We start from the raw sequence: 27,385 nt of genomic DNA, 5'->3' as shown, positions 1-27,385 counted from the left end.
GAGCCCACGCCCCACAAACCAGCAACCCTTGGGCATACGACAACAAAAGAGGAAACAAGCCGAGGAGCCAACACCACAGGCCCCAGACTCATAGGATCAACCGAAAACAAGACGACGCATCAATCGCCAGTCGACCACGGAACCGGAGGGGACCCAACATCAGAAAGCAAAGGAGGCTAGCCCGACCTCCACGGCCATGGTACCCGTAGAGTCATGGCTCTAAGTAGGTAGGATCGAGCATGGACAAACAACGCAGATATCAGAGGAGGAAGTCCTCGGTTACAAAGACCTCCTCATAGAGGCATACGAGTTCAGTGCACTACTTCGACTAGGCACAACATATGAGTTAATGGATTTCCTCGCGCGTGCCCAAGTAGCTGCCGACACTCGTATGGCTGAGGAGCATGCAGAAACCAAGATGATCCAAAGCGCCCTAATGGGAGAAATCTAACAGCACGAGGATCGAGACTTACAAAAGATAGGGCAGAAGAAGCAAGCACAGAATGCTTCTCTCCTCATGGAGTTACCAGATCTGAACACGACCTTAGTTGAGGCATATCAAAATCTGCACCACACAACTCGGGCAGCCAAGGACATGGCCCGACGTATCGAAACAACACATCAGCAGGCCAAACGGGCCACCGAGCTATGGCAAGCCGCCGAGCAGAAACTGGCGTCATTAGAGCAGCAACATCAAGAACAACCACCCTTAACCCTCCTTGCCCCGAGTAACGATGTCCTACCAGCCCCTCCGCTGAACCCGAGCCTAAGTGCTAATGTTACCGAAGCACACAACGATGACACAACTCACCCCAGGGTAGCCACGGTCGTTACAAGCACAATGACGGATTCGGTACAGACAAGCGAGACATCGTCACTGGCAGATAAAAGCCCGCACCCCCAAACCAGCCACGCTTCCACACAAACGCCACCACCACCTGTCGTCATGGAAAGATCTACACAGATGGACAGGGAACCCACTCCCCGGAACCAACAAGCTGCAACCCAGACATGGCCTCCCCTCCGTGACTACCAGGAGGAGCTTAAGGCCCAGATCACTCTGGCTGAGTTAGCAGAACAAAACCACAATAACATTATTGGCCAACTACGGGAACAAGCCACGGGCCATGAAGTTGACCTCAAGCGACTGCTTGCTGAAAGCTCGGCCGCACTCAAAGGACAAGAAAGAGAGGTGATGAACCTTCAGGTCTCTATCACCGAGGCCAAAGAACGATTCCTCAAAGAAACAGAGAGGAATAGCCAACGGGAACGCGAGCTATTCGTAGACAACCAGGAATTACGCCATCAACAAAGGGCATTACAAGAATTGGCAAACGAACACATGCAAAAGTGGAGGATCTCTGAAGAGCAAAGGGAGAAAATTTTTGATGCTTATCACCAGTTGCAAACAGAGGACATCGCCGCTAGGGAACGACAACAGGACGCTTGGAGACAGGAAATGGACGAAACTGTAGCTCAGCTCACCAAACGTTACGAGCAGACAATCGTGCTCATAACCGCAAAAGCAAAAGATAACCAAGCTACTATGGCGCTCCTCATCCGCAAATGCCAAGAAGACGCCAAGGACGCAAGGGAGGAAGTGGAAGTTCACCGAGCTAGCATCGGCATGGACGATACTAAAATAAAGATCCTAATCAACAAGTATTGCCAGCAATTCACCAAGAAGATCGAGGAAACGCTCGACCGTGTACGGCAGGAATGGTCAGCCCAAGCTGCTGAACTACACATATTACGCACAGACGCCGAGAACCAAAGGAAGGAGCGTCAAGGGTTTTACAAGATGGATGACAGTAGCATCCAGACCCTCCGTGAAGACTTGATTGAGGAATATCATATCTTAGCAGCATCCCACACCGCGGCCATCGAGCAACTTCTAGAGGAATTCAACGACGATCAAATGATGTTCCGTTTAGAAGCCGAAGCTTACGAGGAGGAACGCCTAGCTACCCTGACTAACAGAGCTCCCACGACCGATGAGCACGAACCCGAGCCACCCACCACGGAAGCTAGACAGGAGGAATCCGCCCCTACAGATCCCCACATCACAACCGAGCCACAAACTACGACCACGACCCTACCTGAATCGGAACCAACAGAGAGTGACACACGCGAAGACACAACCATCCCCAACTTGGCAGCAAAACCCCCATCACCAACCCCACCTTCCGAGTAGCCAGACCAAACCCATAAGCCCTTGTATAAACGGGCAACTTTTGTAAACTTTTTTGTTTTTGCAAAATCTGTGGTTATCCCTCCACATTGTGAATCGTGGGTCCGACGGACAAAGTCCTGTCCCACGGGCATGCCAGGTGTTGTCCATAGGCCAGAAATATAAATAAATAATATGTAAACTCGTCGGTAGGTAGAAAAGTAGGTGCGGAAATAGGTAGAACTAGAATAAGTCGAGTTTTTAGCCCTCACAATCAACCGATGGCTCGGCTCTGTCTAAAGAAGAGAACTATATAAACCGAGATCTGCATACCTCAAAGGGGGGGGATATCTAGATTATTTAGCAAGATTAATATCGTAGCACGGAGCTCTACACAAACTGTTCCGGCCAAGAACCGTGTACTGTAATCATTGTGAGCTTACTCATTTAATATAAGTCTCGCTCTTACCGTTCCTTCATATGTGTAGTCTCCCCGTACTCGTAAACCGAGCTACATCTATGTATAACGGATTGTAGCCCGTGTACGCTCCTCGTTCCCATAACGTCTTCTCGGTGCAAGAGAGGCTTCCACGTAACACGACCCCTTGATACCGATAGCCTGTGGGCTCATCGAAGGTGTTTCCCCCAGAAACAGTTAACATCCGGATGGTATCCGAAACCAAGAGCTGGATCAGATTGTAACTAGTAGGCCAAACCATTAGAGGCCTACGAATCTAGCCTAGTATGTAGGTATATTTTTAGGAGTCAGTGTTAGTCGCTCGTATGAGCATTGAAGTACTTGTCAGGACTTCTATCAATCCTTTTTAAGGACTTGTATAAAAGTGCTCACTGAGCACATTGTATGTACAGAGCGTTATTATTTTGAATTGAGTTCATTCTATTCTACTCTCTCTGTCTCTCCCATGAACTGTGTATTCTAAGCTTCCATTAAACCAGTGTTTATTCTCTGTTGCTATCCGGTGTAACCGGTTTTGTCAAAGCTTCTACACATTAACTTTAACAAAGGGCAAAAGGTCAAGTTAGACATCAACATGTGGCACAAGTTGATCGGCCATGTCAACTTCCCGCGGCTTCAAGAAATGCAGACGAAGAACATCGTTTTCAACTTGCCCACATTTAGTGTCCGAAAGGGCCAAGTCTACAAAGCTTGCCAGTTAGGAAAGCAACACTAGCTTCCATTCCCCAATGAGCGTAATCAAAGCCGAAACAGCTCAATTTGATCGATGACTACACTTGGCACACTTGGGCGTGCTTGATCGATAAGAAAAGCGAAGTCTTCTCTTATTTTTAGAAGGTGAGAAGCCTGGTCGAATGGGAGACTACCAAAAAAATCAAGTGCCTAAGGTCCGATGGCGGGAAAGAGTACTTTTTAGACCAGTTCTCAAGCAATCTGCAAAAGGAGGGAATTCGCCGTGAATTCTCCTGCAGATATACGCCGGAGTAGAATGGTGTAGCCAAAAGGAAGAACTGGTCAATTGAGGAAGCATCTAGGGCAATGCTAGAAGAGAAGAGCGTGCCCAATCCTGCATGTGTAGATGTTCGATTCTGTAGGTAAACAGCTGGCTTGACCGCCTCAGCCATGTAGAACTACACAAGCTCTCCTTTGGGAAGAAGCTGAATCTGGCACACTTGAGGGTGTTCGACAACATAGCATATGTGCATGTGCCAAAGGAGAAGCGAAGGACGCTTGATGCCAAAGCCGAGAAATGTATCTTGGTCAGCTACTCGGACGAGCATAAGGGTTGTAAGTGTTATAACCCCCAAACGAAAAAGGTTCAAGTTAGGTGCGATGAAAAGGACAAAATCCAGGCCAAGCCCAAGCCCAAGAACCAAAGAGGAGCAGAAGAAACCGTGAAGCCAAGGAAGAACAAGAGGAGGAATTGATGCACAAAGCACAAGTTGAAGTCGAGGAGGAGCGAGCCGACAACCAAGCTGAGAAGGAAGCCAAACAGAGCAAAGGCCCCAACCCAAACAAGAATCAACAGAAGCACGCGGCCAACAACCAACCGAGGAAGAGCAACTAATAAACAACGAACAACCGAGGACAACAATGATTCAGATGACTCAGCTCAAAAGCCGCGCCATCTTGCATATTTTTTATGAGGAATAAGTAATTGATTTTTGTAATTCGATTTTTGCGAAATTTTTTTGTAGGTTCCATGTGCAAGGCACTATCCCACAAGCGTGTTAGGTGTTGGTCAGGTAGGACAACCAAAGGTGTGAAATGGGACAGAAGGCTAAGCACAAGTCAACCGAAATCGGGAAAAGACAAACAATGTGGCAGAACTGGAACATATGAAAATTAATGATTAGTAACGTTTTATTTCACGTTCTTTTAATCGATCATGCTTCTTATAAATAGGAAGCATGGATTCTTGTATAAGGGGTTGTGTCATAGAGAGGGTTGGTGGGTTGTATTGATAGAACGAGAGGTCATACAAAGAGGTGAGTGTCTCTGAGAGCGTAGAAAGTCATAACCGACACTCGATCAATTTTTATTGTGATAGTTCTATATAAGTAATATAATTCTTTGTGGGGAACTTTGTATCTTGATCTTTAAGTTCTCTATGGTGTATCGATTATTACTGTGAAATCATATGCACACATTGGTTGTAGCCGATTCTACAGAATACCATACCTTGCGTTCCTTTTGGGCCTATAGTGATTGGTCTGTATTCCCGAGTGTCGTCCAAGGAAAACAATTGGGGTATCCTCGGTGTGAGATACCAACTTAATCTTTGTGTAAAGTTACCCCGCTTCCCGAATCCGACTAACTACAATGTCGACGAGACAACCCGAAACCTTTCCCCTCCTTCCTACTACAAGACCTTGATTTGGTTACTCGGGATTTAGTAACGGACCGTGTGTTTCTTCAAAGGGGAGTAACAAGAAAGGTGCAACTAGGCTACATGTTGTGGCACAATTCAACAAAGTGGTAACTCTAGATATTCTAGTAAAGGTTGTGGAATTTCAAGAAAGATTCCAAGTAGATTGAACTGGATTTCGTCAACCCTTGTTAGATGAATATATGCTTGCCAACCATACTAGAGTCACAAAGAAAACCTTTCTCTAATGGACCGAGAAAGGAGGGACAAAATCTCCATATCAGAATTACTGAGAGAATTTCAAAATAAGTACAACAAGGTCTAAGTGATGGATCAAGAGCTTCTTTAATCTGAAAAGGTGGATTTGTTTGTTCAAACAACAAGCAAATCATTTACAAAATATCTAGCGATCCTTCTGGAGAATCAAACAAGCAGAATTAGACCTTTGTCCAACTACGCCAAGCTCCTAAAAGTTTGCCTTATACTCCTTGCAAATGGAGGACGCAGAAATCTCAAAGAAGATTGTCGCCAAAAATAGTCCAACACAAGAATCAACTACAACAGGAGAAAAAGGAAAGGAATTAGATTCATCAATTGACGAGCTAATTAAAGGCATGTTGATAAGGCAACATATTCTCTTATTCTACTCAATATTTAGCTTGGCCCAAGTTTCTATTTTGAATGTGTTAGTGTGTACACATCAATGTGATCCACGGCCCACCTTCATGAGCTTTCACATTGCTGACGTTATTTTCCTTGACATGCACATCCAAATTTTCATTAACATGCATTTTGCAGGCCAAATTTGCATATCTTGGACACAATTGGATGAAAGAAATTTGTTTTTCAATACCATCCAATTTCCCATGTGGTTGTTTATATTAAAATATTCCTCTTCGTCCAAATTATCAATAACTTGAAATAAATCTTGATTTTCATATCCAGTTAACAAGGTAATGTGAAAATCTGCATCAGAAAACCCAAACAGCTGCTGCATAGTGTGCACATTTCAGAACAAATCGCACGCTACCATAATCCAATCTTTTCAATGTAAGCTAATAACGTGAGGGAAACGCAATTAGGAAGGAATGGTTCTTTTTTTAAAGATGTATAACAAATAATCGCAGTTTTAATTTCCAAAATCCAAGTAAATATAGCTCAACATGCTATTCCAACTTCATAAAAAGAAGAAAAAAGAACAGAAATACATGCAATGACTTCCGATGTGCATATTTAATCAGTAGGACCACCGGAGTCTTAAGATCGCCGATTCACACTATTCTAATGGAAGCCAAAATTAAATATGGAATTCTGACATTCACAGATAGGCAGAGAGACATCACATAACTTCTCAGTAGTGTGTATTCATGAATTAATGTGGACAGACCTAGCAAGAACATCCACCTTGCTTGCTATCAGACTTTAGGTGAGCAGCTGTAGACTTGAGATTCACATCCACCATATCTTCTTGTTTCGTTGAGAGGGATTCCATCCCAGGTAAAGCTGCAGCTATTTTACGAAACAACGCCTACATACAAGTGTAAGAAAAAAGAGAATGATTGATACCAAAATAGATCATGTGATTGCATGCCATTTTTAGAAGGGTTAACAGTATACCAAGATGGAGAAAGACTCATACCAAATAAAAGACCAAATGATGACATGCACATTTACGTAAGGTGCAGATGCATACCTTGATGTTAAACCCTGCCTTTGCACTGGTTTCAATGAACATGACTCCAAATTCTCTAGATTTTGCGTCACCCTCTTCTATGGAGACTTGCCTGCATGCACATGTATTTTTTCTATCAATATCACATTGAGATAACACCATTCTAACAGATGCACTGCAGTTGGTAATTTAAAGTTACTCAAGAAGAAGTTGAGATAATGAAGACATCAACAAACAAGTCAGGTTGGGAATTTGTAAAACACATGATGTAAATCCACAACTATGCACTCAGTCACACTCATCACCTCCCAAACTTCACAACTTCTTGTGATTTGTTACTCTAATAGATGCCTTCCTACCACTAAGAATGTAATAGTCTATTGATGGTTAATGATAATTCCTCTCCCAGGACTGCAAAACAATGTTCCTGATGGACAAGGTGATCCAGGACCAGATGGCATATCTACATTGTCTGTTCATCATCAATCTAATCTATGCCAAGATTGACCTGCATCTTGTTCAGCTCAGCAATCTACTGAATGTTGAACTATATCATCTTTGTTAGACCCCAACCTAATAGCATTACCACATCGAGAAGGAAAACGTGCGATAAAAAAATAGAATCTTATATTTTATAGAGAAATACGAAGGTTTCACCTTGAGAATTCAAATATTTATAGGGGTAAATGACTAGCATCATCTACTCCTTTAAAGATATTGTCACAGGCTGAATGTGCAGATATGTACACAGGCATTTGCAATGCCACATGTCACATTGAGATGCATGGTGCTCCATGGGCCCAGTATATATGCTAATAAATGATCCAATGAAAGGCTATGGTTGACTGGGGAGGTTCATATTCTTCTCCCACCGTTCTGAACGTGACACAAATGTAGGATTATATCTGAATTCTTCTAAAACTCGCAATGTTGACTGGGATGTTCGTAAATCCCCTAAACTGTAGGTTTTTGAATGATGACAACAAAGAACAAAAATAGGAGTAGGAAAGAATTTAGAATTTTTCTCGCAATGAGAATTTATAAGTTACCTCTTATCTACCAAATCTGTTTTGTTTCCGACTAGAACAATTATGACATCACTTCCCCTCTCTGTCCGTACCTCCTCAACCCATCTGGCAGTATTTAAAAATGATTGCCTATCTGGAAATGAAAAACAGGAATATGATTACATCACTCTAAAGGAAGGAATTAATAAGGTGGTCAATAAATGTAGCTTACTGGCAACATCATAAACAATAACAGCTACAGAAGAATCTCGAATATAGCTAGGAATAAGGCTGCGAAAGCGTTCTTGTCCGGCCGTATCCCTACACATCAAACCTCGAATCATTCATGCATATGTCAATCATGTCTATGGACTGAACAAAAAGAAACTTCTGAAGAACCATAGCATTTCTAAAAAACAAAAATAAGTTAAAACACACCAGAGTTGCAAGCGAACAGTTCGATCTTCGAGATACATTGTCTTTGAAAGAAAGTCAATACCAATAGTGGCCTGCAGTAGTTAAATAGTTACACTCTTATTATAGATTATAAATTATATTTCCAATCATCATTTGCAACCAAGTAATGAACTAATAGCAAAAGAATAATATAATGACTAACACTATACCTTATGCCACATAAACAATGAAATATCTCTATGATGCCGCTCAAAACTCACACCATGAAAATTCTTACAGAATCTTAATGATTTTGTAACAATCACTACATGCCAAGGAAACATGGTTCAAGTATGATGCCTTCTATAATGCTAAATATCATATCATATTCACCCAAAAATCAAGCAAAGTGTGTTACAAACTTCATGCATTGAGACTTTCGCGTTGTAAGTTTGTCGATTTACAACTTACACAAGTTTTCAAGTGTCTATTGACTCTAAATGCATTATAAAAAGTTCGTACATTGAGACTTCCATGTTGCCATAAGTTTGGACATTTACAACTTACACAAGTTTTCAAGTGTCTGTTTTCTGATAATGAATTATTTGATGTTATCGATCTGAAGTATTCCATATCTTATTAACATCCCTCAACAGTAAAATACAAGTCATACAATCTAGCGCATCATACAAGTCAGTTGTTGCATTATTGCATAATCCACACCAACCTTAAATGCTTATATACATTTGATGGACTACCAATTCGATGAATGTCGTGTATTTGCTTGTACATGTACTATTGGTATATGAATCTAGATACACACACAATTGTGTATTATTTGCCTCATAAGCGTATTAAACCCTAGACTATCTTAAATCAATAATAGCAACCATTATGCTAACCAAATCTTCCTTTGTCTTCTGGATCTAAAAAATGAATGCTTGGTCCAAATTCCTCATCAATACATTATCGTGTTATATTAGATAAAGCATTTGACTTAACTGCATGTAATCAGCTGCATATGATATCTAGATCCTTCCTGTCATGATATCTTCAAAGAAGTGATATGCATACCTATTGCTACTATTAGCCAAGGGTTGGACCCAATAAGATATGATTCAGCATCATCCCATAATAGGAAATCATTCAGCATCGTCCCATAATAGAAAAAGATATAGCAGCATCTAAACTGACTTGTAGAGAATATATGCATCTATATTCATCTAGCCTGTCTCGTTAAATTTCATCAATTACATATAAATTTATGTTAATATCTCGATTCAGAGATCAACCCTCAATATTCACACTACAAAAAGTTTGGCCGTGTATCTGAGGTTTGGAACAGTCAAGCACTTTTTGACTCACGTAATTAAGGTAGGTATACAGCAAACACATGCAATCTCTCTTGTGAGAGGCTCCACAGCAGTAATTCCAATTCATAGCTTGGATGGAAATGGCGTGCTTAGCAAACAAAAGTGTCCCTCAAGTTACAAAATTATATTTGAATACAAGGATTTGGAATGGCCAAGTCTTGGCTAGACTCTATCTTAACTGGCAAACATAAATGCCATCCAACTTTCAAGCTACAAAAATCATTCTGAAATCTGAGGATTTGGAAATGTTTAATGTTTGTTTGACAGATCAATAGCTGGATTGGGTCGTGCTAGCAAACACCAGTGTCATTGAACCTAAAAACCTTTATTGAAGTCAAGCCTTTGGAACTGCCAAATCCCTTTTGACTGATCTTTTCTACACAATGGAGGTAGATGTATGCCAAACCATCAACTTTCTTGATCTAGAATAGTAGCTCCACAGTTCCCTTCATTTGTAAACAGATCTGACTTTGCTTGGAAAACACCAAATGTCAAACCAAAAAAAAATCTCAAACCTATCATTCTAGACCTAGCAAATCCTTTTTTATCATTTTGAATTTTCACAGACTCAAGGCAGGTATATGCCAAATCATCAGATCTTTGTTGCGGGGGAGTGGGTTCTCAAATAATGTTTGGACTTCACAACTTGTTAGATTTGAGCTGGCTTAGAAAACACACGTGTCATTCACGCTACAAGAATCATTCTTCAATCAGAGGGTTTAACCAACTTTTGTAACAAAATCAAGATACGAGTATGCTCATTGCCAACCCGGCAGTTCATTTTTGTTTAGTAAACAGGATTGCCATTCAAGCTACAGATATCATTCTTGGATACAAATGTTCCAAAAATTATTCAACTGAACATTTCCACAGAATTGAGGTAAATGCCAAACAATCAGATTTTTTTCTGTTTTGGGGATTCCAGTATGGTAGTTCCACTTCATCATTCATTAGATTTGACATCAGTAAGCGAATAGAATATGTGATTTGAGCTACAAAATTATAACTGTCCAGACTTTTTCGATGAAACATTTTTCACAGAATCAAATGTAGGAATGTGCCAAACCATCAAATATTTCTTGGCAGAACAACAGCTCCAATTCAAAAGAAGAATCAAAAGGATCCCCATTTTTTTGTAGAAAATAACCAACTGAAGTCCAGAATAATCATTCCAGTTCATCACTAACGAGATTTAACCTTGATTCACATGCAAAAATAAAAGGAATACTAATTTTCAGTACATAAAAACCAACAGCATAAGCAACTGTCGTCCACAACAATAGTTTCAGTTCATCATTAGCTAGATTTAACCTTAGTTCGCAAGCAAAAATAGAAGGGATACTTCTTTTCCAGTACATTACAACCAAGAGAAGAAGCAACTGAAATGGGACAAAAAGGAGGACATACATAATGGCATTAGTAGTAGTGTAATGTTTCTCATTTCCACCTATAGATAGATGACAGACCAAATTCTGCACAATTTCGACTATACAGAAATCAATGAATGAATAAACATTGGATGTGTAAAGATTCTCATTTCCACATATAGATAGATGCGAGACCAAATTCTGCATAATTTCGACTGTACAGAAATGAATGAATAAATTATTGAACCGTGTACAATTTGATAATCAATGAAGAAACCCTAACGTACGAAATACAATGCAATGTACTGATCAACCAAGAAAGGAAAAAGCAGACGAAAAACAAAATCTAGTCAATTAAGCAGACAGCAATCTATAGTAAGAAAATAAAAAAGCTGGGACTTACACAGAAGGCAATCTACTGATCAATCAAGAGTCCCTAAAGAAAGAGAAAGTAAAACCTAAACGTTAAGCAGAATGCAATGTAGTAACCAATCACAGAAGCCTGATGGATTAAGATAGAGATCCATCAAATATTAATTGATATACTCTATGAACAACGATGAAAGAGCAAAACAGAACAGATCGACAGAGAGAAATGAACAAGGAATAGATACTTGGTAAGTGTTGTCAAACTTGTCGTACATGAATCTGGTGATGATGCTAGTCTTACCGACCGATTGATCTCCCAGGAAGACAAGTTTATACTTAGCAAGAGGAGAGACAGTCGGCACGGAAGAAGAACCCATCGTCAACTCTCTCTCTCTCTCTCTCTCTCTCTCTCTCTTTTCTCTCCTCCTGGTCCCTCTGTGTGTGTGCGTGTGCGTGTGTGTCTGGGATTCTGTTTATTTTGGTATGAAAAGCATAAAAAGAGAAAGATTAGTAGTGGTAGTTCATCATCATCATCCTCCCTCCTTCTTCTGTCTCTCTCTCTCTTGGGTTGCGATGATATGTCTCATGTCAGCGAAAAAACAAAGAGAGTGTAAGACGGAATGAAATGATATGTCTCTCTCTTTCTTCCTCTTCCTCTTCCTCTTTCTTTAGAGGAGAGTGAATGTGTATGTGTTTTGTTTTGTTTGGATCTGGATCGAGCCCAGCAAAACCAAAACTAACCACACACAATCGCCTTCCTATGTCCTCTTCTTCTCCATTATGTCAATCAATTACATATAAGTCTTTGTTTTGTCGGACTCGTGTTCGGGGCCATCTATATATCCGCACGAACTGTAGTAGTAGTAGTAGTAGTAGTAGTAGTAGTAGTAGTAGTAGTAGTAGTAGTAGTAGTAGTAGTAGTAGTAGTGCATGTATGTATTCAAACAACACAAGTGACAACACTAAGAATCGTTGTTGTCCCTGCCATGAATGACCTAAGCATGAGGCACACAAAAAAACCTTTCATTGTCCAAACCACAATAGGAAGGAAGGTAAACACTCTTGCGGTGTTTTAAGAATAGACAACATAAAGGCAACTCCTTCGACGGCACAATGCCCACGTAGCTATGTTCATGCCAATATATTTGCAACTTCACTAGACATTTAGAAAAGAAAATTCGTAGTCATAGCCTAGAGTTTGCTCTTCATTAATGATTGATTAATATGTATTTATTAATGAAATACCTCATTATTAATCAAGAACTAGCCAATATATTTATGAAGCAATTGGATGAGCCCAATACTGTAATCATAGCAAGTAAGATCCATAATAATGATGAGGGTGAGTTATGTCTTGTGTTTATCCTGGGCCCGGATTAGCCGCAAACACAGGGTGTCCTATTCGGAACACGTATCCAAAGGGTGGTAGGGATATGGATGATTATCTGGTATTCATCCAACAAGTTATATGCAACACTCTTGTTGCTACCCGATTGCCCTCCGGATCGCTTAATACATATCCGATCCGTAATTACACACGTATGATTAATAATTACAACGCAGATGGTAGTACACAAAAGACAATAAGATTAACAAGAACACACTTAAGCTTGTATTACTTCCGTCAAATTTATACATCCATCCAGATGCTTTTATAGGCATCCAGTACAGGTTACAAAATGGTGCCTTACTGGCTAGCAGCTACTAATCGGTGCAGATCCGGATCCGTTCCTATAAAATTACTAACTAATAAATTTACATTATTCATCCGACTCTTCCCTGTCCACACTTCTCCTCCGGATCATACTCCTATGACCAACACATGGCATGCCCATGGGACAATGCCTTGCATATCGAACCCACGGGTTAGCTCCATCCCTCTTCATCAAGTATGACCAATATGCTCTAGTCCAGGGGTTCGAGTGGTTCCTCCTCCATTTCCGTCATGCTATTGCCGCTGCTCTTGTTCCGGTAGCTTCTCATTTGGCTCTGGCTCTGGCTCCGTTTTTTATGTCTGTTTCGTCCTCCGTGTCACCGGCGTTGTCTCCGTCTCACGCACCAACTGTTGATCCGACTGCTTCTATGTGGAGGTCCTTGGCTCTGACTACAGCTCTTCATCACTAATATTTATCTGGACGGCCTTTTTCTCCGCTTCCTGTTGTCGTCTCTCCCATTCATAGCCTTCCAACTCCAATGTGTTTTGTAGTTGGTCATCCTCGAATCCTTCAAGCAGCCTTCGAATCGCGTCCATTTATGCATTGGCCATGGCATAAAAATTGTCGGACAAGTCCTCCTGGATGGTGATAATACTAGCTTCATCCATCTTGTAGAAGTTCTCTCCAGTCTTCTTGTGGTTCTCGGCATCCACTTGAAGAAGTTGAAGTTCAACCGCCTGCGTAGCCCATTGTCTCCAGATCGCCGCGGAGCACTCCTCAGTCTTCTCTTTTGTTGAGCGGACAAGCTCAACTAGATCTGGATCGGCTGAATAAGCCAGAGCCGGATCGGTATCAATATCCGGAACAGAGAACCAGATAGGTATCCGGATCGGTATCTGGAACCAAGAGCCAGATCGGAGAGACAGATCGGATTGCAACCGATAGGCCGTTAGAGGCCTATGGTCCTAGCCTAGTATGTAGGCATATTTCTTGGAGTCAGTGCTAGTCGCTCGTATGAGCATTAAAGTACATGTCCGTCTTTTATGGACTTGTATAAAAGTGCTCACTAAGCACATTGTAAGTACAGAGTGTTATTATTTTAAATTGAGTTTTGATCGTTCTGCTCTCTCTGTCTCTCCAGTGTACTTTGTATTCTCAAGCTTCCATTAAACCTTAACTTCTATTTATTGTTGTTATCTGGCTGAGTCAGTTTGTCTACAAGCTTCTGCATGCAATTCTTTTCATGGTATTAGAGCGCGAGGGTTGAGAACCTCTGCTGCCGACAATTGCTTGAAACGGACAAACCCTAATCACCGGTAAACAACAAAAGAGAGAAGAAAGATATGGACAGAAGCATGGGGAGCTCGCTTCCTACAAAAAAGCTCGACTAGAGCAACTATCCATCCTAGTCATATAAAATGCACTAGTAACTGCTGGGGCATGGATACTGGAGCTACGTGGAAGAAGAAAATGTAGCTGTCATGAACACATGACCATTATGGCGTCATCCGGACTTGAACCTCGAACCATGTAATCCATAATTGAAAACCTCAACCATTAAGATAACTTATTGTCATATGAGAGGATAAAAGCTACTTTTTGTATTAGATTGATTATTGTAAAAACTCTAGATCATTCTAGAATGTTCTAAAATGTCCTAGAACATTCTAGGTCTAGAACATTACAGAAATCTCTAAGCTATTCTATAGGAACCTATAAATAAGGGCATACATGTATTCTCAAATCAATTCGAATCAACACCAGTCTTTAGCTCTCATTACATATGTTGTATCCATTCCCTTTCTTTCTCTATTTTAATACACCCATTCTTCTCTTAGCATTTCGTTCCTTTCTTCTCGTGTTCCTTATATCCTTGCATACACTTCCTTGTCCAGTTTCCGTAGTAGTGATTGATGGACGTCCTATAGCTTCCAGGAAGATATTTGAAGAGTCTGAGCCAATACTCATACACTTAGGTGATTTAGGATGTGTATTTTCCTTTAACATAATTCGTAGTCCTGAGCATCCAATTGTCCTCGGTTTGCCATGGTTCAAGCTACATAACCCTAGAATCGATTGGAGGAAGCGAGAAATTTGGTGCCCTTCAGCAGAAAATATTATTGCCAAGGATCGAACTCAAGATTATTCTCTTGAAGAATATAGTTCTACCAATGCACCATCTCCATTTCATCACCATCACATTGCAACAATTGCACCAAGTGGGAGGCAAGGAGGACCTTTTCTTATTTGCAATATCAGTGACACCTTCTAGTGCCACTCAAGGGAATTCAGACATCAAAATTCCCAAAAAATATCAAGACTATGCTGATGTTTTCGACAAAGTCAAAGCTAGTGTTTTTCCAAAGCATCGGCTGTACGATTGTTCTATTGATCTCCAACCAAGAAAAGAGCCACTTTGGGGTCCGATTTATAATTGATCACCCATTGACCTTGAGGTTCTTCGAGAATACATCGAGGAAAATCTTGCACATGGGTTTATTCGACATTCAAAGTCTCCAACTGGTGCTCCTATCTTTTTTGTGAAGAAAAAAGAAGACTCTCTTCATTTGGTCATGGACTATCGAGGCTTAAATAAAGTCACCATAATGAATAAGTATGCTCTACCTTTAATCTCCAATCTCTTAGAACACATTGGTGGGGCAAAGCATTTTACCAAAATTGATCTAAGGCGTGCATATAATCTTGTTCCAATTTGTCCGGGAGATGAGTGGAAAATTGCATTTCGTACTCGGTATGGTCTTTTTGAGTATACAGTCATGCCTTTCGGGCTCACAAATGCACCCGCCGTATTTCAACATATGGCAAATGACATTTTCCGATTTCTGTTAGGAAACAAGTCCCTCCGGATGGGGAAGTGAGAACCGGATGTGGTGTACCCGGCAAGCACCGGATGACGAGTACCCGGCTACGGAGGACCCGGTGAGAACCGGATGTGGTGTACCCGGCAAGCGCCAGATGACGAGGAATACCCAACTACGGAAGACTCGGTGAGAACCGGATGAGGAGTACCCGGCAAGAGCCGGATGGTGAAGGCCCGGTGAGAAGTGCTCACTGGATGAAGGGACATATTCGTAAATATGTTTCTGAGAGTCCATCGAGGCTATATTTGTAAATAGCCGAAAAGTCATATTAGTATAAATATGACTTAGGGCAAAATTTATAGTCGTTATTGTCATTCTTGTTGGTGTGAGATTAGAGTGTGCAACAGTGTACAGAGAGAGAGAGAGAGAAAGAGGTCGCTGCCTCTGTTGTAACCGCCGCCTGTGGCAAAGATAACTAGCTCGAGGTCGTTGCCTCGGTGCTTTACCATTGTACATTCTAACATAGTGATAGTTTGCAGCCCTGTGGGCTGTCGTGGTTTTCTCCCTAGTTTGGGTTTTCCACGTAAACATCATGTGTACTCTTCTCTCCATTGCGTCGTGCTTTCATTTCCCGTTTTCTGTGTTTTGATTCTAAGCTCGGTTGTGGCCGAGCGCTGTTTATCGGAGCGTGTAGTTCCTGTCAAAGTGGTATCAGAGCAAAACGACACAGAAAATGGACGATTCGTTGGGAGGTATGTTCAAGCTCATCGGCTCCAACTATTCGGTGTGGAAGTCGAAGATGAGGGACATGCTTATGGTTAAAGATCTTTGGTTGTTGGTTCAGTTCGGGGACAAGAGACCGGACAAAATCGACGCCACGATATGGGAGGTGATGCACATGAAGACAACGACGTACATACGATGCTTCATCGACATGAGCCTATACAACAACTTCAATGAAGAGAGCAAGGCTCATGAGCTCTGGGAGAAGATCGGCATTATGTTTTAGAACAAAAATGTTGTTAACCAGGTTTCGGTATTCCGGAAGCTAGTAAGACTTCGGTACCAAGATGGCTCCAGCATGGCGGAGAACATGAATGCCTTCCAGGGGCTGATACACCAGGCAACATCATTGGAAGTACCTCTCGCCGATGAGGTACTAGCGCTACTCCTGCTCGGTTCCCTCCCGGATAGCTGGGAGACATTGGTTGTCACTTTGGGCAACGCCGGGCCGGAAGAGAAACGGTTATCCCTAGCAAGAGTGAAGTCGAGCTTGCTAGATGAGGAGGCGCGTCGGAAAGATAAGGATACGAGCTCCGACACAGGAACCGCAGCCCCCAGAACCAGGAAAAGTAGGGGACATGATCAAAGTCAAGGGGGAGGCCTACTTGCTTCTATCGCGGCAAGCTGGGACACTTCCAGAAGAACTGTCGGCATTTCCGAAAAGACAAGGAAACCGACGGTACCTGTTAACTCTTAGGGCCGGACAATGGCCTAACACAGGGTGTCTACGGAAGACACTTCACCAAAGGGGTGTTACGGCAACAGGATTAAACTCAATGATTAATCCGACTTAATTAGGTTACTTAGCATGATCGTCTTTAATAATCACACGCGTAAGATATAACCATGAATGCAGAACGGCAATTAACACAGAGAGATAACAACACTAAGCTTTATTAATTAACCGTTGTTCATTACATTGTATCCGGGCCTTTAAATAGGTTTTCGGTCTGTATTACAAAACGGTGCCATCCGCACCTGTTCGGGATCGGTCCGGATCCGGAACGGCATACTGATTCCGGTCCGTCCGTCCACACTCATAGCTTACTTACAACCATTCCTACTAATTAAATAACTCCCCGTTTCACACTCTGGACTCCTTTGCCGGCCGGTAACACATGGCACGCCCGTGGGACAGTACCTTGTACGTCGAATCCACAACCGACCCTTGCTATTCTTCGTCCAAAATATCTTGAATGCTTTGTTCGAGAGTGTCCAATGGTTCATCTGGAATTGGTTGTTGTTGTTGTTGTTGCTGCTCTATTGATGTCTGCTGCGACGGGTCCGTTGGTGGCTGTTGCGGCTGCTCCTCCGTTTGTTGCTCTGATACCAGCGTCTCCGTCGTTGCTCCCTCCGTCGTAGTGGTCTTCGGTTGACTGGTTCCGGGCTGGTCCTCGGCCGGCGACGGTTCCTCATCACTAAGGTTAACCGTTGCCGCTTCCCGTGCTTTTTCTTCCTGAACCTGGGACCGCTCGTAGCTTTCAAACTGGATTTGAGCGTCCAGCCTATCATCGTCTAGTTGAGCTACGAGTTGCCGGACCTGCGCCAGCTGTTCATCCGCCAGGACTTTGAAGTCGTCGGCCAGCTCATCCCGTATGGCGGTGAAGTCCTCAGAAGTCAACGTATAACAATCATCTCCTTCCTTCCGCCGGTTTGCCACGTCTGCCCGTAGCAATTGGAGTTCCGCCGCGTTTTGTGCCCACTTTGTCCACCATCTTACGGAGCTTTCGTCAATCAAACGTTTTGTCTGATTCAGCCATGCCCGGAGGATGCACTGAATCCGGCCCGTTCCCAATTGCGATTTGATTTCCGCCGCTTGCCGTTCCTCCTTCAGTTGCTTGATGATTTTGACGTTGTCTTCCGCCTGCTCCTTATAATGCATCAATTGCCTTTGATATGTGCTTTGTAATTTCTGCAATACCGTTGACGCTCTCTCCTTTTCTTCCTGCTGCTGCCTCTGGAGCTCCATCCGGACCTTCTCCGCCTCGTCCAACCGTCTTGTATTTTCCGCACGTTCGTTGGCGATCGCCATCGTGGCCCGATCAACTTCCTGCTGGAGCTCGGCCATCCGTTCCTTATGCTCCGTTTCCAGCCGTTTGTAGTCCCGGTGCAGGTGCTCAAAATCATCCGTCTTTTGCTTGAGCCGTGCGTTGATCTGTCGACGGGCCCGGTCCTCGTGGTCCTTCTACTAGCGGAGCTCTTCCTTTAGCCGTTCAATTTCCGTTTCCGCCATCTTCCGCAACTTGTCCTTTTCTTGCAACACTTTGTCTTTTTCCTCCCTTAGCCGGTCGTACGCTTGATGGCCTTTTCGGAGGCTCTCCTCTGCCCGGCGGAGGTTCTTAGCGGTCTTCTTTAATTTGGCTTCGGCCGCTGTCTTCAATTCCCGTTCACGGCTCCTTAGCGCTTCTTGTGCGGCAAGTTCATCTCTCAATTCCGCAAGCTCCTGGGCTTGTGCTGCATCTCTCGCTAGAACAGTTTCCGTTGCCGGGGTCTTATTGGTATGTACAGGTCGATCTGTTTCTTTATTCTGTACACTTACCGGAGTCACCGGTGATTGGATCTGTGTTGCCGTTAAGGCCATTTTGGCCATCTCTGTCGTGACCTGATCCAAGTTTTTTTCAAGGCACCGGATTCTGGACCGTTCGCTTTGCGCTCTTTCTTCTGCCTCAATATACCCCACTGCTTCGACAATCTGTTCGCCTATCCACTGGTGCCTTGTTGCGTTTGCCAAGAGGTTTGACGGATGGGCTCACTTGTAGATGGGTGATCCCGCCTGATTGCGCCGAGTTGCAATTCCGTTTCTGCCCGTGGACCACCCTGCTGTCCTCGTTCCCCTTGCGCTTCTTCTTGGTTGGCCGAGGGAGGCTGCATTGACCTTTTCAACTCTGGCGGGATGGGACTTGCCGGTGTTGCCGGTGGTGCCGGGGCTTTTGATTCCGGTGCCATGCGCACCGGTTCTGGTTCTTCCCTTGGCGTGGGAGTCTCAGTATGGGGATCCAGTGTTCCCTCCGTTTGAGGGTCCGAACGTTTCCCGGCTGCCTCAACGGTCCTTGCCGACGACCGTCGATGGAGGTGCTCCGTAGGCTCCTCCTCTATTTCCTCTTCCTGAGTCCCGGCATTGAGTTTTGCCGCCAAGGGGTCCGCTTCTCTATTCACCGGTCGGCGGAGTGTAACCTTTACGGGCCGTGCCGGTGGTTCCTCCTGCGCATCCGTTGGTCGCTTCCGGCTGACGCTCTCCTTTCCCGCCTGTTCTGCGTCCGCCGCCTTCCCCTTAGTAGCCTTGGAGGCCAACAACTGTTGTCTTTTAGAAGCCGTCTTTGGGGTGCCGTCCGCCACTCTTCCTCGCTTCTTGGGCTGGATGGGCTGGACGAGTGGCACAAGCAAGGTGAGCCACTGCGTTACGGCGTGCCATATCCTCCGTTCGTCTCGGCCTTCTTTGTCTTCTTTGCCTCTGACGATCTCGATCGCCGCACACAACCCGTCTGCGATCAATACCGGCCAATCCACCTTGATCCCTTCATAGGTGGCGATGATCATCCCTGCCCGGTTCTACGGCATGACAGGGGGTCTAGGGTACACATGGCCGTATTCGTGGAGCACACGAGCAATCTCGTGGAACAACATATCTCCGCTGCCCTGTGTCCGGTAGCCCTTGCTGGCTAGGGAGTACTCACCAAAATACCTGATGAGTTGCTCCGGGGTCGGATTGTCAATTGTGAGTATGCCTCCCTCCGGAAGGCCTGTTAACGCTCGAATCGCCTCCGCCGTTATGACCTCTGTGTCGATTTCTTTGATCACCTTGTCGGCTTCTTTGTGTGGCGGTACTTCCATCATCATCAAGAAGCCCTCGAGCCCGTGTTGCTTTAGTCATGTCTTGGTGGCTTCCGACAGCGTTTGTGGGTCCATGTCTGTGTCGAGGTCGGATTGCGGTGGCGAGGTTGGATGGTGATGAGAGTGAGATTGAGAGAGAGAGAGAGTTCAGAAGGCGGGGGTTCTCTGTGCGTAGGTTCTCGTCTGATGATCTTGCAGCGCCTTGGTGCTTCTGTGCTCCTGGGTTCGCGAAAGTAAAGGGTCTCCACGCGCAATGGTTTTTCTCTGTGCATTCTGGCGCCTTTTTCGAGTGTGCACGTTGTGTACTAAAATAGCATTATGTCCTGTCGTGGCGCTTTAAATGCCCACTACGTACCTTTTCGCTCCTCGCTCTTTCGTCCATTCATTCCTCGCTTTTGCATGATTACTTCGTTTTTTTTCTTCTTTTTTTTTACTGTTAGTGTGACGTTACTTGTCCGTTGGTCCTATCGGACCCTTACCGGCCTCATTCTCCCCAGTTACCGGCTCGCCGTCTCTGCTGTCTTGGTGGTTGCCATTTCCCTCATCGGTGTCGGTCCTTTGCTCAAATGGGTTCTTAGGCATCGGTCCTCTATATGGCTTCAATCGGAATCCGTTGACCCATTTGCCTAGCACTTCGCCGCAAGTGTCCCTAACTAGTAGGACCCATTATACTCACGTGTCAGCCAATACGGTCCGGTCCATCTAAACCGTAGTTTACCCGGCACCTTGCCCATCCGGGTCTGAAATACTAACACCGGTTTGCCGATTGCGAACATTTTTTCGTTTCCTTTCCTGTGCCGGTCGACAAATGCTTTCCGTCGCCGTTGTTCCAATTCTAAGTGCAGGATGCTTGCTAGTCGTTGTTCCTCGAGTTCACACAACGCTGTTAACCGTATTGCCTCCGATTCCTTCTCGTTTAGCCGTTCCCGTAGCTGGATCCGTAAGTTGGGTACTTGGAATTCCACCGGCATTACCGCCTCTAGTCCGAACACTAACCGGAACGGTGTTGTTCGGATGCTCGTTTTGTATGCCGTCCGGTATGCCCAAAGCGCGCTATGTAGCTTGGTATCCCAATCCGTTCGGTTTTCGTTGACGATCTTCTGGAGGATATTCTGGAGTGTTTTGTTCGTCGATTCCGCTAACCCGTTTGCTTGTGGATAGTATGGTGTGCTCCGTTTATGGACAACGGCATAGAATGTCGTCAGGCTTTCCACTACTTGGCCGAGAAAGTACCCCCCTTGGTCGCTTATTAATTCGATTGGGCATCCGTAATGGCACCAGATGTACTTGTATAGATATTTCGCCGTTGACACAACGGTGTTGTCTCTTAAGGCTTTGGCCTCCACCCATTTCGTGCAGTAATCCGTCGCGACGATGATGACCCGATTACCCGTTCTCATTGCTGGTGGTTTGAACGGTCCAACAAAGTCCAGCCCCCACTTCTGGAATGGCTCGAGTGGTAGTACCGGCTGGTGTGGCATACGAGCCTGCTTCGTTGGCTGGCCCATTCGCTAGCATAGGTCACATTCTTTTGCATACCGTACCGCATCTCTTAATGTCATTGGCCACCATAGGCCACTTTGCCATATTTTCCTGGCCGTCGCATCTCCGGCATAGTGACCTCCGGCAACTCCGCAGTGGGCTTCCCTCAGTATCAGGTCCTTTTCATCGCTGCGCACAACCCGTCTCCATATGCCGTCCGCGCCCTTGTGGTAAAGTGTGTCTTGTAGTAAGCAGAAATGTCAGCTTTGCACCGCTAGGCGTTTTCGTTCATCCCGGTTCATCTCTTCCGGAGGCAGTCCTGTGCTCAGAAACTGGTGCATGTTTGTGAGCCACTTGTCTTCCTGTGCCACCGTCTCATCTGCTGCCATTTTCGTAGTGACTCGCAACAGCTCCGCATTTGGAAACTCATCCGCTACTCCATCACCCGTCTCTCCGGACTCTAATTGGCTTAAGTAATCCGCCACGGCATGCTGTATACCGGGTCGGTGGAATATTTCAAACTCGAATTCCTGTAACAGTTAGGTCCACTGGGCCAATTTGCCGGTGAGTGACGCTTTGGACACCAGGTAAAGGAGTGCCAAATGATCTACATGGAAGGAAAACTTCTTCCCAATAAATAATGCCGAAACTTTGTCACACTGTAGATCATCCCTAGAGCTTCCCGTTCCGTGGTAGAGTAGTTCCGTTCTGCTTGGGATAGCATTCGGCTGGCATAGTACATTGTGTAAAAAGTAACATGCGGAAGCAAGTATGAAGACCGAATAGAAGGAAGAAAACTCAGGTTTAATGGAGAGCTTGAGCTCACGCAGTATACACGGGAGAGACAGAGAGAGTGAGAGAGAGAAAACACAAGAACTATATTCAACACTCTATACATATGTGTGTTCAATGAACACTTTTATACAAGTCCTCGAAGGACTGACCAAAGTACTGACGGTACTTCAATGCTCATTAAGAGCTCCTACACTAACTCCCAAACATATTCCTCACGGAATATCTTTCCTAACGGCCTCCCGGTTTACGCACTCGGCCTAACCGATCGGTCCCAACCGATCCGGTCCTCGGCTTCTTCAGCCGATGCGGCCAATGTTGAGCTTGTCTCTCAACACTCCCCCTCAAGCTCAACTCAAGGCTCTTCGGGATCCTCGGGCTCATAGCTCCGGTTCCTCCTAGCTTCACGCCTCGCTCGCGCTCCTCGACCTGTTCGACTCCGCGCGCTTCGACCCTTCCCGTCGGCTTGTCTGCTCATGCTGCCCTTATAAGCTCTTCTGCTATTGCGGTGTTGACGCTTCTCCTGCTGCCTTTTCTTCCGCTTGGGCCTCGGTTGATTCAGCGTGTCTGAATCAAACATTCGAACCGACTCGGCTACCTCCGATCGGTTTTCGCTCTCGTCCGAGTTGGCTGTCTCCAACTCGTCTTCGGTCTTCTTGACCTCGGTGGCATCATCTTCCCCATGCGTGGTTGGCTTCGGCTCTCTCCTTCGGTTGCTCCCCTTCTGTCCTCTTTTGAACTTTTTTGCGGGTCCGCCCTCGGCTTCTTCAGCTGATCCGATGTCGAACTTGACAACCGAGTCAACCGAGTCAACCGACTCAGTGGTGTCACGGTCTCCGCTCCTTTCCTGCTGTCTTGCTTGGTCGTTCGGGACTGTTCTCCCCCTCAAGCTTGGCACGTCGAGGTGATGCAATCCGAGCGCACCTGAGAATTGCCGCAACTTGTCCAGACCAAGAGGCTTGGTGAAGATGTCGGCAGTCTGCCGATCTGTCGGAATGTACTGAAGTTCGACTTCACTGGAAAGGACACGCTTACGGACGAAATGGTAGTGCACCTCAATGTGCTTGTTCCGTGCATGGAAAACGGGGTTTTTCGCGAGCTGGATGCTGTTGAGGTTGTCGCAGTAGATCGTCGTCGGATCTGACACCTCCTCTTGCAGGTCCTTAAGTAGCCGCTTCAACCATATGGCTTCGCATGTCGCGACAGCCGCTCCTCGGTAATCAGCTTCGGTGCTCGACAGTGCAACTGTCGGCTGCTTCTTACTGCTCCACGCGATCGCGGCACTCCCGAGGGAGAACGCGTATCCGGATGTGGATCGGCGATCGGCGGCGTTGCCAGCCCAATCAGCATCGGTGTAGCCGACTAGCTGTGCGGCTGCATCGGTCCGATATAGCAGTCCCCGGTCCTTAGTGCCGTTGACATACCGAAGTATGCGTTGCGCACACTGAAGGGGCTCCTCGGTAGGTCGCGCCATGAACTGACTGATCACTCCGACTGGATAACTGAGGTCGGGTCGGGTGATGGTCAAGTATGTAAGGATTCCGACAATTTGTCGGAACCTCGTCGGGTCGCATACCTTTCCCGTATCGGGACGAAGCTTGACGGTTCTGTCCAGAGGAGTCGAGACGGACTTACAGTCGGCCATCCCGAATTTGAAGAGCATACTCAACACGTAATGACGTTGGCTGATCAATACGCCTTCGGGGGTACGGATCACTTCGATCCCGAGGAAGTAATGAAGGTCCCCCAGATCCTTCATGTCAAACGATGCCACAAGCTGGAGCTTCACGCGGTCGATTTCACATAGGTCGGCGCCGGTGATGACCAAGTCATCAACATATAGTAAAATACTAACCGGTCTGAGTCGACCTTTCCGGATGAACAGGGAAGAGTCCGATTTTGACGTGACGAAGCCCATCCGACACAGTTGTTGCGTGATCTTCACGTTCCAGGCACGCGGGGCTTGCTTCAGTCCGTAAAGGGACTTCTTCAGTCAGCATACTGCCGAGGAGTTCGTTCCAGAGTGAAATCCGGGAGGCTGTACCATGTACACCTGTTCCTCAAGGTCACCTTATAGGAACACATTCTTTACATCCATTTGATGTAGGTGCCACCCCTTTGCTGCGGCTATTGCGAGCAAAACACGGACGATCGTCATTTTCGCGACCGGCGCAAACGTTTCATCGTAGTCGATGCCGTGTTTCTGTGCGTAGCCCTTTGCCGCTAGCCGAGCCTTGTACCGGTTGACCGAGCCATCGATGTTGTACTTGACCTTGTACACCCACCTACACCCAATCGGTTTTACCCCTCTTGGTGCGTCAACCAGGTCCCAGGTCTCGTTCTCTGCCAATGCGTGCATCTCTTACTCCATCGCGGCACGCCAATTCGCGTCCTTCGCCGCTTCTGCGTAGCTCTCCGGCTCACGCACTTCCGCTATACGGGTCATGTACGCATAATGATGCGCCATGTACTCGTTGTACCCGAACCGCAAAACAGGGTTCTTCTGGCGGGTAGATCGGCGTAATCTCACATCAGCCGATGTCGAGGCCTTTTCGGTCGACGCGGACTTCACCTTTAAAGTCCCGTCACCGGTTCCCTCAGAGTCGGACTCGCGTCAGTCTGACTCGTTCCTATCCGTGCCGGAATCCGACACCTTCTTCTTCCCTTTCTCTTTGCGCGTAAGCCGTCTCCTCGGCTTCCTGTGCGGGGAATGCACGGCCGAGTCTCCACTGCTCGCCGGCTCTTCATCGGACTGGTCATACCAACTCAGTCGTCCAATCGGTCCACTTAAACGGAGTGAAATTAGACTCTCTTCGTGGGTCTCGATTTCGGGCTCAGCCGGAGGCATCTCGGCCTCGCTGACCTCATCGTTAGAGCTTGGATTGGAGTCTGGGTTCGGAGTCGGGGGATGGTACCAGGACGCGGACTCGTCAACCACAACGTCACGGCTAACACGCGCTTGTTTGGTGCGAGGGTTATAGCACTTATAACCCTTCTGCTCGTCCGAGTAACTGACCAAGATGCATTTCTCGGCCTTTGCGTCCAGCTTCCTCCTTTTCTCCTTCGGTACATGCACATACGTAATGCTACCGAACACCCTCAAGTGTCGCAAGTTCGGCTTCGTTCCGAAATATAGCTCGTGCGCCGACACTTTGTCTCCGATCCGGTTCTGGATGTATACCGTGGTCCTTACCGCCTCGGCCCAGTAGAATTTGGGCAAGCTCTTCTCCTCTAGCATTGCTTGTGCCACTTCCACAACTGACCGATTCTTCCTCTCGGCCACGCCGTTCTGCTCCGGCGTGTATCTACAACTGAATTCGCGCCGAATTCCCATTTGTTGTAGAGAACCGTTGAATTGACCGGAAAAGTACTCTTTTCCGCCATCTGACCGTAAGCACTTGATCTTTCGTCCCGTTTCCGTTTCCACGAACCCTTTGAGGTCACGGAAATAGTCGAAGACTTCGCTCTTCCTCTCAATGAGGTAGATCCACGTGTACCGCGTGTGGTCGTTGATGAAGGAGACGAAATATCGGCTCCCGCCAAGACTAACGTTTTGTGCCGGCCCCCATACATCGGAGTGTATAAGGTCAAGCTTGTTCCGGCTCCGGTTTCGCTCGTTGGGGAAAGGAAGTCGGTGTTGCTTCCCGAGCTGGAAGGCTTCACAAATTTGTGCCTTTCGGCCACTAAATTTGGGCAATCCGAAAACTACCTGTTTCGATTGCAGATCTTGAAGCCGTTGGTAGTTGACGTGGCCTATCCTCTTGTGCCACCAGTCGATGTCCGACTCGGTTTTTCGTCCCTTCGCGAACATTGCGGTGCCGCCGTCAGTGGAATCGAGGATGAACATTCTCCCGTCTCTGCGCCCTTGCGCAATCACACGGCCTTCTTCCTCAATGAAGCACCCGAGGTGTGTAAACCGAACCTCCATCCCTTGGTCGACGATCTGTCCGACCGAGACCAAGTTCTTCGTGATTGTCGGAACGTGTAGCACGTTCATGAGTTTCCCTTTCTGCTTGACATGGCTAAGGGGAACTTCTCCGACATTCGCGATCGGATGCGGAGTGTCGTCTCCAGTTGCGACTACTCTAGGTTGTATCGGTTTTTCAAGGTACGAGAACCACTCCTTATGGCTCATCATGTGGTTTGACGCGCCGGAGTCTACGTACCACACCTCGTCCGATCTCGGGGTGGTTCATTTCATTGAGTTTGCTTCGTGTCTCGTCACGAAGGCAGACCCTTCTCCGGCTCTCTCGGAGTCTTCGGCGTAGTGCGATCGCTGCCGATTTCCCTTGTCGGTATGTCCGGAGCCGTTTCCGGAATCGGTTCTCTCCGAATCGGCGCGCTTCTTCCAGCACTCACTTTCCTTGTGGCCTTTCTTGCCACAGTACCAGCACTCTGCGATGGCCTTCCCTTGCCGGTTCTCATCGCTTCAACTCCCCCTGTTTCCGGAGGGTCCGGAGTTGTTGTTGGCATCACTTCGGTGCCTTCTTCGTTGATCTCGTCGGCCGCCTGTATTGCGCACCGACTCGCCTCGTCCTCCACGTCCACGGGGCCTATCTCCCTCCGTGTACAACATTCTGCTGTCAGTGTGCGTGCTTGTAGACGCACCCGCGTGGTTCTCCTCTACCAGGAGTATTGACTGTAGGTCGAAAAAGGACGACGTATTCTCCCGGGTACACACAGCCGTTCGGAATGCTCCGAACTTCAACACCAAACCTTCGAGACAGATCTGGACTATCTCGCTCTCCTCGATGTTCACCTCTATGGAGACGAGGGAGTTGCAGATATCCTTGATCTTTGAGGTATAGTCGGCCACCGAC

At 46.0% G+C, this 27,385-nt stretch overlaps 1 protein-coding gene across 2 annotated transcripts; it reads right to left on the bottom strand.

Annotated features, from left to right (window-relative positions):
* Positions 1–6,098: 6,098 nt before the first annotated feature.
* On the bottom strand, positions 6,099–11,634 carry LOC147850839 (ras-related protein RABH1e). 2 transcript variants are annotated; one of them, XM_087335723.1, is made up of 7 exons: positions 11,446–11,581; positions 8,322–8,416; positions 8,134–8,204; positions 7,928–8,016; positions 7,738–7,849; positions 6,710–6,800; positions 6,099–6,544 (listed from the first exon to the last, which is right to left on the bottom strand). In XM_087335723.1, coding segments are annotated over exons 1-7 (600 nt in total). In that variant the 5' UTR covers positions 11,447–11,581; the 3' UTR covers positions 6,099–6,403. The 2 variants fall into 2 exon arrangements, with proteins under 2 accessions (XP_087191849.1, XP_087191848.1); XM_087335722.1 differs by lacking the exon at positions 8,322–8,416 and having other exon boundaries at positions 11,446–11,634.
* Positions 11,635–27,385: the final 15,751 nt, after the last annotated feature.

Source organism: Azolla caroliniana, unplaced genomic scaffold, assembly GCF_043228905.1.
Source record: "Azolla caroliniana isolate FFs.n. ecotype wild unplaced genomic scaffold, voAzoCaro1.0.p SCAF_20, whole genome shotgun sequence".
In the NCBI taxonomy this organism is placed as follows: domain Eukaryota; kingdom Viridiplantae; phylum Streptophyta; class Polypodiopsida; order Salviniales; family Salviniaceae; genus Azolla; species Azolla caroliniana.
Note: the sequence above shows the minus strand (reverse complement) of the source record. Positions and strands in the feature narration are given on the sequence as shown.